General features: G+C 42.9%; 1 protein-coding gene across 1 annotated transcript; it reads right to left on the bottom strand.

The window, feature by feature from the left end:
- Nucleotides 1–9,873: 9,873 nt before the first annotated feature.
- On the bottom strand, nucleotides 9,874–14,288 carry LOC105483753 (dual specificity phosphatase 6). The gene is made up of 3 exons (XM_011744727.2): nucleotides 13,415–14,288; nucleotides 12,366–12,803; nucleotides 9,874–11,349 (listed from the first exon to the last, which is right to left on the bottom strand). The coding sequence occupies exons 1-3, from the start codon at nucleotides 13,812–13,814 to the stop codon at nucleotides 11,042–11,044; spliced, it is 1,146 nt and encodes a 381-aa protein (XP_011743029.1). The 5' UTR covers nucleotides 13,815–14,288; the 3' UTR covers nucleotides 9,874–11,041.
- Between the last annotated feature and the right edge of the window lie 836 nt (nucleotides 14,289–15,124).

The raw sequence follows: 15,124 nt of genomic DNA, 5'->3' as shown, positions 1-15,124 counted from the left end.
AACAAACAAAAATAATTAATTGGCTTTATGATTTATCAGTCTCTTGCAAGACGCCTTCCATGACCTTTCCCTTCCACAAATGGATATAACAAAAGAAAAAAAATTCCCCTGCTTCCCTGAATTTTTGCAGTACTTTTATGAAAGCAGTTTATGTTACACATTACGTGACAGTCGAAGTGCTGAGCATTTTACATGCATTTTCTCATTTAATCCTGATAACAACAGTGTGAGGTAAACACCATTATTATTTCCACTTTTTGACAGATGGGAAGAGAAAAAAAATTATTAAGATTAAGCGCCTGCCCTAAGGTTACACAGGTAGCTAGTGATGAAGCTTGCTTATAGCTGAACCTGCAAGAGTCTAAATTGAGAGACTATGTTCTTTATGGTTACTTGTTACTCTATACCTTATAATGATTTATGTTCAAAACTGTTTTCAAGGCTAAAAGGTCAAGATTTGTGTCTAATGTATCTCTTCATGGCCCTCAGAACATTCCCTGAATATAATAGGTTGTCCATGTCTTGTTGAATTAATAAATGAATAGTGGCATCCATAATTCCATTCCCCAGAGCCTCATCAATTATAATTTATTTGCATTTTTCTAGGTGCTTTACATCAATTTTCTCATTCAATCCTCCCAGCTCCATCAGCTAAGTGTTATTATTATTCCCATTGCACAGGTGAAGAAACCGAGGCTCAGAGAGACTTGTCTGAAATTGAGGATCTACCCAGACTAGCCAAGGTCACATGGCTAACAAGTGACAGATCTGGGTTCACATCTGGGAAAACTGAACCCACTGAATGAGCTTGTAACCATCACTTCTCAGATAAAAATAGGATCAGAACAGAGATGGCCTCATCAAACCATGGGCATAATTTATGGTTCACTGAGCCAGCATCTCTCATTTTAAAAGTTTTAAACGTGAATTGCTTTTGTCAAAGTGTTAGAAGGGACTCAAAAATGTGAAACCTTGGATGGAGATCAGTGTCAATTCCAAAATTTCCTTATATGAAGGGTTTGGGAATAGCAATCTCATTGAAATTGGAGAAGGGGGATAAGGATTTTTGAAATTATCATAAAGCTATATTTTCATGTGAAGCTCACTGTTTTGTCAACAAGATTCTATTATTGTAGGCTTCTGATGGATATTATAAGGGCAGATTAAAGAAGTAATCACTATTCTGCTGGAGGATATATTAAAAATGTGTATTTCATCAATCTGTATGTAACCCAATTATGTCTATCATTTTTCAAAAGTGATTTAAACATCAATAAAGTGAAAATTCAAATCTATAGATGACACCAAGATTTTTTGACAATTCAAACATCATCGTGACAATAATAAACATCTGGAAGGTCTCACAGAGATGTGTGAGTAGCCAGTAAATAGTCGTGCTCAGTGCAGTTGGTTGCACAGGAATAGCTGCAGGAAAAGAGAACCCACCTTGTGCTCAGAAGACCAAGGGCTCCGAGTGCAGACGTGATCCAGGAAAAGGATGATGGCATCATTGCCGACCATTCCCTAAAGGGGTTGGTCCAATGTATTGTGGCAGTCACAAAAGCAAGCATCATCAGGAAGGATGTCAAAAACAAAATAGAAAGCACAATCTTATAAGCGTTTGCACACACGCACACACATATACACAGAGAGACACCAGAATTCGTTGGCTCCAGAAATACTGAGTATAGTTCCAACCATCAAACCTCAAAAACGGCATAATGAAACTGGAACTTACTTAAAGGAGGTCCTTCAAATGATTAGGGTTTGAAAAGAAACCAAAGAGACTTTAAAACACTTCAGCCTAGAAAGACAAAGCATAAGAGTTGGTGGATCAGGTCGATAAAATCACAAAAGGTACTGATTAAGTGAACACAGATTCTGGCACCAAATCCCAGCAAAGCAGACCTAGAAGCCCCGGTAAAAAATTAAAACAAAGTGCTTTTAGGACTATTTATATTTTCAAGTGCTACTTTATAGAACAAGTAATAAACTAGAAAAAAAAATCATAACTCTAAGAGAGTCTATAGTTGTGAGCCCGTGATAGTTATGGTGCAGTTATACCTACACTGTATGCTCAGCCTTTTGATGTCCACCTTTGGAAAGACATCTAGCAAGCTCCCTTTCATGCTGTTATTCTTTGAAGGCCCTAAGAGAGGAGATGCTAGATTAAATATTGGTTTACTACACATGGCAGATCTGGTAATTCCTATACAGGACAATCAGAAGAATCACCTGAAAACCGTTTATTAAAAAACGGATTCCCAGGCTTCATTTCCAATGATTCTGACTCAGTAAGTCTGGGGCTTAGCAACCCTAAGAGAAAATCCTTTCCATAGGTGAATCCAAGATATAATTTGATTGGCTGAAATGGAATCATGTCCCGCCCCTGAAGCAATCACTGAAACCAGAAAATGAGGCCTTTTTTTTTGGCCTGGGCTGGGTTATGTACCCTTCCCTATGATGGGAATGGAGTTTTCCCCAGAAAAGAAGGTAGATGACTAACATTCAGTGCCCCCTGCTTCCTGAGAAACAGAACCTCAGTTATACTGGTACAAAAGTAATAGCAGTTTTTGTAATGATTTTAATGGCAAAAAAACACAATTATTTTTGCACCAACCTAATATTAGGGGAAGCTTGTGCCCAGCTAAAAGTCTGTATCCCCAGCCTGTCTAACTATGGCCATGTGGCTAATTCCAGCCATTAAGAACATGGAGTACAAGTCTACCTTAGGGTTTCCAGCAGGTATCTTTAAGAGAATTGACTCTGCAAGGAATCAACCTTTTTTCTTTTTCTCTTTCCTTCTTTTGGTGACAGAATGTGAATATGACTGGACAGGGACTCTCTGTCTTGTGACCTTTAAGATCAAAGATAGAAGAAGCCTGAATCTCAAATGATCTCATACAATTGCCCTACCAGGCTGGAATTTCCCACTCCTCACTTTTACAGATGAAAATAAACCCTCATGAATTTTGATAATTTTCAGTTTTCATTCTTTGCTATAGACTTTTGAACCTAGTCCCCCCTGATACTGTAGAATTCCACAACTACAAGTAACTCAGAAGGGAGGATAGAGAGACAAAAAAAAATACAGTTATTTCTGCACTTTGCAACTTCTCTTTAAATTTTATCTCTCATATCCCTAAGCATCCTGATTTTTTATCTCTGTTTCACATCTTGAAAAATATTGTTGCCATGTCTTGCAAGGAAGTTTGTCTTTTACTACTTTCAAAGCTGGGTGTAATTCATTACTCACATCTGTCGCCTCTTTTCCACATCTATGTGAAAAACTAGCCCCTCTTCAAAACTGAGTTCAAGATTTAATATAACCAAAAACACTTCTAGGCCAGCCCCATTTCAATCTAGATCATCAAAGTATCTATTCTTTCAACTCAATCTCTCCAATTCTGTTTCCACATTTGTAAAATAGATTCAATGAATGGATTTCAAATATTTTTAGGCACCAGTCCCACATGAGTCTCCTAGAACTCCATGTAGGGTTACACAGGTTGGGCATGGCCATTTGTATCATTTTCTTTCTAACTGATACCCTGTAGAGTTGTGCAGTATACATCCTGCCTCCAAATGCAGCCTGGTCCTTCCCTGAGGAACAAAGTTTGAAAAGCATTGTACTGATATTTTTAATGCATATACTCAATAGAGGACTAGTATTTAGAGTATCCAAGCACCTCTGATATCAACACAAAAAACAGAACGAACACAACTGAAACTTGACAACAGATTTGAACAGGCTCTTCACAAAATAAAATATCTTATGGCCAATGAACAGAAGAAAAGGATCCAACCTCATTAGGAATCAGAATAATGGAAATTAGAATCACAATAAACTACCATTTCACATCTACTAGATTGGTAAAAACTAAAAAGTTTAAACAAAACAAGTGTTTATAAAAAATTTGGAAGAGTATGAAAAGTTAAATACCATTGGTGGGAATATAAATTGGAATACTCACTTCAAAAACAATGTTAATTGTCTGAAATTGAAGTTCTACACAAACTATGCTTATTCCACTCCTCTGTAAACCACTGGGAAATGTGTACACATGTGCATTAGAGTACATGCACCAAAGTGTTCTTAGCAGTATTGTTCATAATAGTCAAAATTAGAGGGAAAAACAGAATTCTACCAATGTAAGATTTCTTACTCTAATGTAATACAATGGAACACTATATTTTGCATGAAAATAATGTACCATAGCTACACTCAATAACTCGGGTGACTCAATCTCAAATATAATGTTTTCTCTGACAAAATAAAAAAAATAATATTCTTTTATAAAAACTGTTTTATTTTATGGGTCAATCTAAAAATTTTGTTTGTTTGCTTGTTTGTTTGAGATGGAGTCTCGCTCTGTCACCAGGCTGGAGTGCAGTGGTGAGATCTCGGCTCACTGCAACCTCTGCCTCCCAGGTTCAAGTGATTCTCCTGCCTCAGCCTGCCGAGCAGCTGGGACTACAGGTGCCCGGCACCACACCTGGCTAATTTTTGTATTTTTAGTAGAGACGGGTTTTCACCATGTGGGCCAGAATGGTCTTGATCTCTTGACCTTGTGATCCGCCCCCGTCAGCCTCCCAAAGTGCTGGGATTACGGGCATGAGCCGCCGCACCCAGCCTCTAATGTTAACAATAGAGTAATTTTGATGGCATTCATTACTGTATTGTTAACATTAGAACCAGATGACAAAAATAGGATTAAAAGAACAATTACAGTAGTTGATGAAAACGTTAATGTTTTCAAGATTGGACCAAGAAACTAATATGGCTAAGCACTTTTATATCTATCTCAGTGGGTACTCACTATTACTCTCATGGTCCCACATTGAAACAACTTTCATGCAACCAAGAGGTGGCACATTGTACTTTCCAAGAACGACTGCAACTATATTTTCCATCTCTTGTGCTTTTTCAGAATTTTTCCTCTCCTCCATTAAAAGGTGGATTTTTACATCCTGTTGCCTAAAACTTTGCATGCAGCAGAAGTGACCTCTGAACAGGCCATAAAAATCAATATAGTTTCCACCAGGCTCTCTCTCTCTCTCTCTGGGTATTTCATCCATGGAACCCAGCCACTATACTATGTGGAAATTTAGGCCACATGGAGAACCAAAGTCCCTAGCCCTGGCCCCTGGCAGAAGCCCCAGTGGGCAGCCAAAGCCAAAACCAACTCGCCAGCAAAGTGAATGAACTATCTTAGAAATGAATCCTCTGGCTAGTAGTTGAACTGTCCCTGAGAAAACTGCACTGATGAGAGGCCAGCCTCCCCTGCTGAGCCCTGACCAAATGCAGACTTAGGAACAAAATAAATGACTGTTGTTTGAAGCCACTAAGTTTTGGGGCGCTTTGTAATGTAGCAATAAATAAATGGAACATAAGATAAAAGGACATTCCTGCTACAATTTTTCAGAGAGCTAGGTACACCCTAAGAACCCCTGCCGCTCCTTCCGCTCTTTCTTTCCTCCTTCTGTTCATATTTGCAATAGGAATTAAACTGGACCCAGTGAAAACTACTTAATGTGATAAATACTTAGATTTTCCCCAAAAATAGGAAACAGAATTCTTTAGAATTAGCAACCTTTTCCAGACTTGCTTCGTGCTTTCTCGGATGTCACTATCAAAAAGTGAATGATATTTCCTCACTTTTCCTTTGAGTGTCTGAGAGTTCATGTTTGAAGGTATGGTGGTTTAACATGTTTTCATTACATCAGTGATAGATAATAGATATGCACACTTTCTCTAGTGGCGTTTTCCATGACGAAGTAAGAAAGTGAGTGGGTCAAATTGCATACATGTGAGCTGTTAATCCTTTCCTATGTAAAAAACTAAAATGTGGGGTCTAAAATGTTAGGGGAAGCAGATAGGGAAATACAAGAGCTTGCCCGATAGTTTCTTCAGAGCTCCTCTTTGATTTGGGCACTTTAGCGGTTCCATCTAGAAACAGGTCATTGCCTTCAGCCTCTGCGGGCTCCTGTGAGGTCTTTCGTTGACTTTTATTTTTAACTTGTTTCATCGAACCAATGCAATGCACACCAAGGCCTGGATAAATATTTGTGAGTTGTTTGAACTTTGTTCTGTGCCCTTCAATATTCTCAGGAAATCGATTTTGGACTTTAAAGAAGTTTGAAAATTCTTTCACCATAACTGGACTGATTCAGGGCCAATTGCTAAGTGAGCAATGAGAACACGGGAGGAACAAGGGTATTTGAAAGTCTTGCAGGATCTTTCCGAAAACGATTATGGCTGTGTGAGGAACTGCATATAAATTTACACCCAAAGTAATCCTTTTGAAGCAGCTGAAAGTCTGAAGACTGATTTTTTTAAGAGGACATTTCAAGGATATTTTCTTACAGCCAGCTACCACATGATCTGCCCTGGCTGTGTCCTAAAAACCCCCATCTCCATTATTTGCTAATTTGCTGGTCAGTTTACCTCTCTTCTTCTGCAGACCTGCACCATATATATGCCTTCTGCCTCTCCTCCTTGCTTCTTCACACCCTTCCCCTTTCCCCTGACCCACCTCCCTCTCCCAGTTTGCCTCTAGGTGGGATCAGAGTGAGGAAGTGAACTTCTTTGGGTCCAGTTTACTTCTGTCATCGTGAAAGGGGAGTATGGGCAAGGGTCAGGGTCAGGTCCTATGCTAGCTGGTAGCCATTTTAGAGATTCTTAGGAAAAGTCGTTTTATAATTTCAGTGCCAATAGGACCAAGGAAGAACAAATTCTCTGCGGAGAAGGAGGATGGAAGTTTACCCCTGGTGGACACCTCTCTGACAGCACACCAGCTGGGGCCTCCCACGTGGCTGTGGAATTCACATGGAATTTGGCTAGTCATTTAACCTCTGCTTCCTCCACTTCCTCAGCTGGATAATGGGGACAGCATTTCCTAGCCGACATCATGAGACTTTATAAAGGGGAGCAAATACTGATGACAAGCAATTTCCAACAGGAAGAGCCAAAGGCTCAAGGTTCAGTTCCGCAGTAACAAGCACTGGATATGCAAACCTTCTCTAATGTTACGTGTCAGGTGTCCCATAGGTGGTTTAGGCTTTGTTGGCCTTTCTCTGCCACAGTTTCCTCTTTGCAAAATAAAGATGATAATAGGACCTATCTCACAGAACTGTTTTGAAGATTAAATGAGATACAAAGTGTAGTATCTGGTATTCATGATAAATGTTAGTTACTTGTTTCACCTGCTCTGCACCTCATTTTATCATGTAATAAGTGTCACCAATCCATGAACAGAAGCTAGAATTATGAGAGAATCCTAGAATGGGAGGCAAAAACTCCCTCATTTTTATAGACAAGAAAAAAGAAATGCAGTAAGACTGGGTGCGCTGCCCAGGGCTACCTGATTCATTAGCAAGAAAGCAGGAGCTACAGTTCAGGTCTCCTAATTGTCAGGTCAGTGCAAGTCTCAGTTTTCATTCCTTTGAAGACTGTGTTGGTATTTTTATCCCCAGATAACCCTTTTTCACTCCTATTTTAACCCTAAGACCAGTTCATACGATTAACCACTGCTTTCTCTAAGTCTCCTGCAGCTCCCAGGAAACCTGCAGATAACCTCCCCTTCCCAAAAGCCATACCCCACCCCAACGCCCCTGCAAAAGGCCAGGAAAGGTAACGCTTTCTCAGAGACCTGAGGAAGCTACTAATGGGGACAGCAGGTGAGGAAGGAGGCGGTGGAACTGCAGCTGCTGGCAAAGGTTGCCCTAGTAACCGTGCGGGCTCCATTCAGGAAGCCAGCCCAACTCCAAGATGCAAAATGATCGCCTTCACGCGGCTACTGCAAGCACAAAGGAACCAGAGGAGCCCTGATATAGCTGGAAGAAAGGGAGGCACAGAGCGAGGTGGGGGCCCATGCTGTCAGTTACAACCTTCCACCTTCCACAGAAGAAAAAGAAGGAAAGAGAATAGCTCTTTGAATCTTCTGGCCTATGTGAACCGTAAAAACCACCCATTTAACGTGAGTCCTTTGGTGAGAATAGAGGGAAACAGGCACCCCTCTGTTCACCAGCCTTCTGAAACAATATGTCAGGAGAAGGGGGAGAAACCTCAAACATTGCAACTTTATGGAGGCTCTAAGCTCTTCATACTCTCTCTCCTTTATTCAGACTGGTGACAAAGACCATTTGCTCCCAATTTATTGGAAACTTTTTTTGTTTTTTTCACAGCTTGAGCTGCTTAGATGCAGCAAGCTCCCTCTCCCCAAATTGCCGTCAGACACTTGCTGAATGGGCCAGGCTCAATTATGCTCCCTCCACAGGTTCAGCTCACACTGTGACCCTGCATGGCTTCCTGCTATTCATATGTGTTACTTCCCCTTTGTGGTAATGGCTTGTGGCACTTAGCCAGAAAACATTATTAATTTCAGAAGTGGACTGACAAACAACAAACCCACAGTGAAACGAGAGGAAGTGCTGGGGAGGCCAGCTGTCGGCTTGAGCCAAGCAGTAGGAACTCAATGTATACAGGTTCTAGGAGGAAAGAGATAATAATCCACAAAGAGGAAATGCACTAAAATTATCCACAGCCCATAGTTTAAAAAAAAAAAAAACGAAAGAAAGAAAAAGAAAAAGAAAAGAAATCAGAGAAAAGAAAGGGGGGAAAAGCACTCAGCTACTTGAGCTGCAGCTGGACAGGAAATTGCTAACGCTGCTTGCAAATCCCTACTTTGAACAGGCAGTTTAGGGAATGCCAGGAGCGGAAACCGTTCAGAACTGGATTAACACAAGCCAAGTTGAACTGCAATCCACTTCTCCTTTCTGTGCTCTTGCTGACTTGGGACACCCAAATAGGACAGACTGACTTGGTATATATATTTTTTGCACTATTTCGGTTTGCTTTTTATACTTAGTTGCTTAAAAATCACCGTGGACAGTTTTATATGATTGCCATCGAACGAAGGCCGCTTGCCTCCTGAAGTGTAGACGACCAAGCAGTTAACACGTGCCATGTGGGTAAAAAGCTCATCCTTCTCCCCACTTCACATGAAGGGACTGAGCTCATGCAAAAAGATGTAGGTATGTTCTAGTTCTCTTGATTCCATACACCTGCCTTTTATTTTGGTTTGTATATTTTTACACCTGAGGTGAGAGGGTAGGTCCCAAGAAAAATGACGAGATATAAAGCCTTTAGCTTGGAAAGAAACTATTCAAGATAATCCCCACAAGTTTCAATAGGGGTTTCTGACCCACATCCCAAACCAGTTAAACAAAAAAGCACATTAGAACAGGGATGACTAAGTTGCCTCCTAAGTGCCAATGTAAAATTCTAAAGCCATATCCTGACACAGTGAGGAAGCTTAGATATGCCTTGCCACACGCATGCTAGGGGAAAAAAATGGAGACATCATTCTGGATTCATCCTTCTCACACTAGGATATCTGCAGGTAGAATTGCCAGTAACAGACTGGAAAAGGAATTATCCCTATTACCTCCTTGGCATTATCTCAGCATTATGGAGCAGAGGATCCTGACAGTGAAGGATAGACAGGAGGTTAACATGTGGCTGTCATCTTGTTATTCTGCTACACCTCTCTGTGGTTAATATCCAAATTTTCTTCCTCAGCAAGCTATGCTCTATAGATTCATTTTTCTTCAGGGGCTTTAAAATTTTAAGCCTGAACTATACTCATAAAAGGTATTGTTCATATACATGATAGTCCATTCTAGGATGTCATCTTTGTGACAAATGATGAATTTCATAAACTGCTGCTGAAAAACATTCTAGGAAAAGCTTAAAAAGAACTTTGCCCTGCTATGCCTACAAGTCAAAATCAATCCCTGAATGAAAAAGCTCTAAAATGTGTCACTTCATACACAGGCGTAACTGAGATTTTTTAAAAAATACACACTCAATAGCCAAAATAGTTATTTATTAATAATTTAAGGTTTTACATTCTTATAATAAATTCCAGCTCAAAACTTTACACCACGAACATAATGGAGCAATTTAACTCTCCCTTCTTCACAATCAAATGCATTTCTCCTATCAAATGGGTACCCATGCTCACACACACACTTCCAGTTTTATACAATTTTTTTAAAGGAAAAAAACCAACCCAAAGTATTGCATTTGAGGTGACACTCCCTGAAGAATTTTATACAGAGGTAATATACTGTTTAGCACAGCTGAAGGGTTTTTTTTTTTTTTAAGTGAGCCCATGATTTGGTGTCTTTCCAAGATTATCCCCTTTGAGACAACACAAGCCAAAATATTTACAAAGGTAAGGCATAGTCAAACTACATAAAGAGAAAAAAATCATGAGGAAGATACATGAAAAAGACTAAAGACTTCGCCATAACAAGGTTCTTAGTGATAATAGTGTCCATAAAGGTGTCATCAGAATTGGTAAAGTCAAGCATGCTGCAAATATACCCTTTGGATTAGAAAAGAGCACAATATTTTTGTTTTGTTTTAAGAGGTGGCATACTGCTCTTTCTCCCTTTGGATCATTTCTTTTAAGCCCATCAAAGGAAAAAACAAACACAATTCAAACAAACACTGTCAAGTGATTTAAGATCAAATATTTACAATAATCAAATGGAGTATCAGATTTTTTTCCAAACTGATACCACAAATACAGAGCTGAAATCTCTCTTTGGCTCCCTATATGCAAAATTGAATTAGTCTTCATTGAAGACAATTATATAGTCAGTTCCAGATGCAAAAGGAAACAGCCTTACAAGGCCCTAAAGAACACATGCTCCTACCCTACCATTTGGTCCTACCCTATGCGCCTGGAAGTCCTCGAATCCCAGTCCCTGCATGGGTAGGCTGTACACATGGATACAGAGCAAACCTACTGCCTGTATCTATACAGCATGTCCTGTTATTCCAAAGAGAATGGAGCAAATCTCTCTGTTAGTATTAACCAATTCCGCACTTGGTAACCTTGTCTAGTACAGACAGCCGGTGTCATTTTGACACCTGGGGCCACACACAAAGAAAGCAGCCCAGCTGATGCTGCCAAGAGAAACTGCTGAAGGACCAGACACATTCCAGCAAGGAGGGGTGTGGGGTCTTTCACGTAGATTGCAGGGAGTCCACCTGGTAGACATTCTGGTTGGAGGGGGTGGTAAAATACAGCTGCTGTGCTGGAACCCGGTTGTCACAGGGGCTGCTGAGTCCCAGTGTCCTCTCGAAGTCCAGCAGCTGACCCATGAAGTTGAAGTTAGGGGATATGTTGGATTTCTTCATCTTGACAATGTCATAGGCATCGTTCATCGACAGATTGAGCTTCTGCATAAGGTAAGCCACAGTCACAGTGACTGACCGGCTAATGCCAGCCAAGCAATGTACCAAGACACCACAGTTCTTGCCCCGGGCTTCATCTGTGAACACAAAAAGAAAAGCAAGATCTCAGTAGACTGAAAACCACCCTTTGTGAATGATCAGTCTAAGAAGTGAACTTAAAAATATAATAGTAATAATAGTTGTGTGTGGCAGTTGAGCCCTACAAGCAGCAGAAAATGTATCATTGAAATAAAACATGTACACTGGACACAATTACATATTTCAGATATTTTCTGAAAAGAGAGCTTTTGTATTAAGTTTCTGCCAACAAAAAACTCCTTAATGGGTGCATTCTTTGCCTCAGCATGTGAATACCAGAAACCCTGCAATATGTTCGTGAATGCCTTTTATACAGACAACCAGACTGCAAGGGTCTATTAAATTATTCTCCAAATGTTGTGCAGCTAACAATGGAGGTATTCAGGCATTTTAAAAGAGAGAGGGAAGTCACAGGGGACGGCCCATTAGGAGGAACAGGATGTCGACATGGCCTGAAAATGAGTTCCTTTGTAATAGGAAATGCATTACAATGCCTGGAGATTCACTTCTCCCAGGCTTCCAGCCCACAGTTCTTCCTGCTGGGCTCAGGTTACCCACTGTCTCACTGTTACCAGTATCACAGTATCATTCAACTGGTAACATTTAGCATTCATACTGCTTTCCAACAACTAACTTGACGTCCTAAAATAACTCCTAGGTTTTTTAAAATTATAAAGCAATGCTGGAATTTCTGTCTATAGTGAATACTTCTATCTGACCCTTCCCCTGAGTCCAAGACTGTGGGAAAAATCTGTTGTCCGATTATGAACGACTGTCAAATGACTGAATTCAAAGATTCACAGAAACAGCGTTTCAAATACACCTGTACATATCAAAAGGCAGGTTTTCTTCCCTTAGCGAGAAGATAAACCAGAATTAAAGACGCTTTAGGAAAATTAGAGACCTGCAGTACGACAAATTAGCAAGCAGCAAGAACGATTAACAGCTTAAACTCTATGAATGCCTGGGAATTTTGCATTTAAATGTCAGAACGACTACTATTAATTAGTCTCACCTATGAAAGAAATGGCCTCAGGGAAAAACTGGGACAGGTTTTGGCTCCAGTGATCCGAGATGGGGATCTGCTTGTATTTAAACTCTCCTGCGTTCTCAAAGAGATTCGGCAAATTGGGGGTGACGTTCAAGATGTACTTGATGCCGAATTCCTCCAACACGTCCAAGTTGGTGGAGTCTTTGGCACAACCCAAGTAAAGGAAGGGCAAGATCTCCACCGGGAAGGAAGGCTGGCTGTTGGACAGCGGACTGCCATCCGAGTCTGTTGCACTATTGGGGTCTCGGTCAAGGTCAGACTCAATGTCCGAGGAAGAGTCAGAGCTGATCCGCAGGCCCCCGAGCCCCAGCACTGGCAACGGCGGCGAGCTGCTGCTACACGAGCCGTCTAGATTGGTCTCGCAATGCAGGGCGAACTCGGCTTGGAACTTACTGAAGCCACCTGCCAGAACGAGAAAAGCAATCGTGTAACCCGAGAAGCCGTAGTAGTTTTCACAGCTTGTAAGAACCGCAGCCCGACGCAAGAAACACAAGCACCCTACGAACCCCCTACATACAGAACCATAAATAATAGAAATACACTTTAAATGTGCACCCTCGGGAATGGAACGAACGGACCCGCCTCGCCAGAGAACCCTTATTCGTTTGAATCCGGAAATACACAAAATGGCAACTTTTTGGAATATTTTGAAAGCTAGGATGTGCCAATTTGCATCCCCAACAATCTCTCCCGTCCTCCAAATCTTAATTCAAAATCGAACGATAGAAAATAGGGTGATGGAGGAGAATGTTCTGGGTAAGAAGGCGCAGAACCCGTTAGAAAGAAACCGCCGGTACCCGCAGCCGGAAGCGGGTGGATTCTGAGCCGGCCCGGTTCTCTGGTGCGGAACGCGCGGTTCCCGGCCGATACCTTGCCGGCTGCCGGCCCCTAGGCTAGCAGCGCGGCTCCGAAGCGCCAGCTGAGCGCAGCAGAGGCATTTTCAGTCCACGCGCCCCGCCCGCAGCCCTGCGCCCCTCGCCCTGCCCCGCGCGCGGAGTTCCCCGGGCGCGTACCTTCCAGGTAGAACGCCCGGCAACCCTCGTCCTTGAGCTTCTTGAGCAGCAGCCCTAGCACTGACTCGCCGCCCGTATTCTCGTTCCAGTCGCTGCTGCTCTCGTCGTAGAGCACCACGGTGTCGGTGCCGCAGCGCCGGGTGAAGCGGTCCCGGTCCTCGCCGCGCGTGAAGAGTGCGCGCACCGGCAGGTTGCCCTTCTGCAGGCGCCGCAGCATGATGCCCGGGATGGCCACGTTGATGGCCGACTCGATGTGCGACGACTCGTACAGCTCCTGCGGCCGGCAGTCCATCAGCAGCAGCCGCTCGTTGCCCAGCTCCAGCTGCTCGTTGAGCCACGCCACCGTCTTGCTGATCGCCATTTCCGACGCGAAGGGCACGGGTCTGAGCGTATCTATCATGGGGGTCGAGCTGCGGGAGAGGGCGGGGTGCCTACCAGACGCCCCTCGGGGCAGGCATAGGCCGAGCGCACCGCGCGTGAAGCTGCCGCTCTCGGAGCGGGGTTTAATTCCGCCTCGCCTAACCCAAGCCGAGGCTAGCGGTTGGGGAAGACGAGACAGAAGTAAAGCCGGAGGTTCTTTCTGCACCCAGCTGCAGCCGCTGGCTGTTAGTGTCAATGAATCTCTCAATGAAGCTGCCCAGACAGTTTTTGTTCCTCCCCAGTGAATGAAATCCAATTAATTCGGACTCAGTTCTACTGAGAGGGGAGGAAAAAAAGTCTAGCGGTTCCTAATCCCTCCCGCCAAGTCTGCACCTCAAATCTACCCGGGCGTCTTTCTCCCCGGATTATTTAAGACTCGATTTGCTCACTATCCCTTGGACTCAGCCTCGCACACCCCCTGCGCGAAGCAGCTCCTCAATGGATACAAACAGCGAGCGTCTCAATGGATACATTCTCCGGGCCAGCCAATGAGCGTGCTGCGGAAGGGGCTGTTGCCGTGGGGACGGGCCGGCTGGAACAGGTTGTGTTGATGAATTGTTAATGAGTTTGTCATTCACAAAAACGGAAAGGAATTTCCGCTCCGGATAAGCCCCAGTGCAAACAAGCTGCAACAGCGGGCTCGGCGGGAGGAAGGAGAAAGAAGGGGAGGCGGCAGCGGAGGAGGAGCAGGGCACATAAACCAGGGCACTTCAGTTGTCTCATGTTTCCTTCTGTTGAGAGTTCACACTTCGCGTCGGAACTTTTGCGCACCAATGGCGCAATTAGCATGCACAAAAGCCCTTGTTCGCGACGCTAGCGTTCGCGAGCTAGCTTTAGGAAAACTTGTGCTGACTTTTTGTTCTTTGTATTCTCTTCAAACTCATTTGGACCCAAGTTCGCCTTAACCCTCCCCTCCCCCAACCCCCCTTCTTTAGGCGGTGTGTGGCATTTGTTTGCCAGTTTTAAAGGCCTAGCTCTGTTTGCTCTGATGTTCTTTTAGCCGAGGCTGTGTTGGGGCTGGTGAACTGACTGGGCTTTAGTGACCGATGAGGTGTTAAATGCTAATCCAACATACTTCGAAACAAACCAGGATTTTGTTGAAACATTTTAAAGCAAACAAACAAACGTCTGGTTGTCCAGAAAATCAGAAGGAAACCTTTTTTCTTAAAGTAACATTTTATTTTCTTTAAAACAATGTAGAGTGCAGAAACAAACTCTTAGGTCAGTCCAGTGCTTTTACTGTATTCCGCTCCAGCGGCGTGGGGAGTTACAAGCCATTGTTCCGGGGAT

This window comes from Macaca nemestrina, chromosome 10 (assembly GCF_043159975.1).
Source record: "Macaca nemestrina isolate mMacNem1 chromosome 10, mMacNem.hap1, whole genome shotgun sequence".
In the NCBI taxonomy this organism is placed as follows: domain Eukaryota; kingdom Metazoa; phylum Chordata; class Mammalia; order Primates; family Cercopithecidae; genus Macaca; species Macaca nemestrina.
Note: the sequence above shows the minus strand (reverse complement) of the source record. Positions and strands in the feature narration are given on the sequence as shown.

What these genes read in the sequence shown, in the direction of transcription:
- LOC105483753 (XM_011744727.2), bottom strand. Translation starts at nt 13,814, where the DNA reads ATGATAGATACGCTCAGACCCGTGCCCTTCGCGTCGGAAATGGCGATC. An exon ending in CCGGGCGTTCTACCTGGAAG is followed by an intron (nt 12,804 to 13,414) that starts GTACGCGCCCGG and finishes TCGTTCTGGCAG; the next exon opens with GTGGCTTCAGTAAGTTCCAA. An exon ending in TGAGGCCATTTCTTTCATAG is followed by an intron (nt 11,350 to 12,365) that starts GTGAGACTAATT and finishes TTGTGTTCACAG; the next exon opens with ATGAAGCCCGGGGCAAGAAC.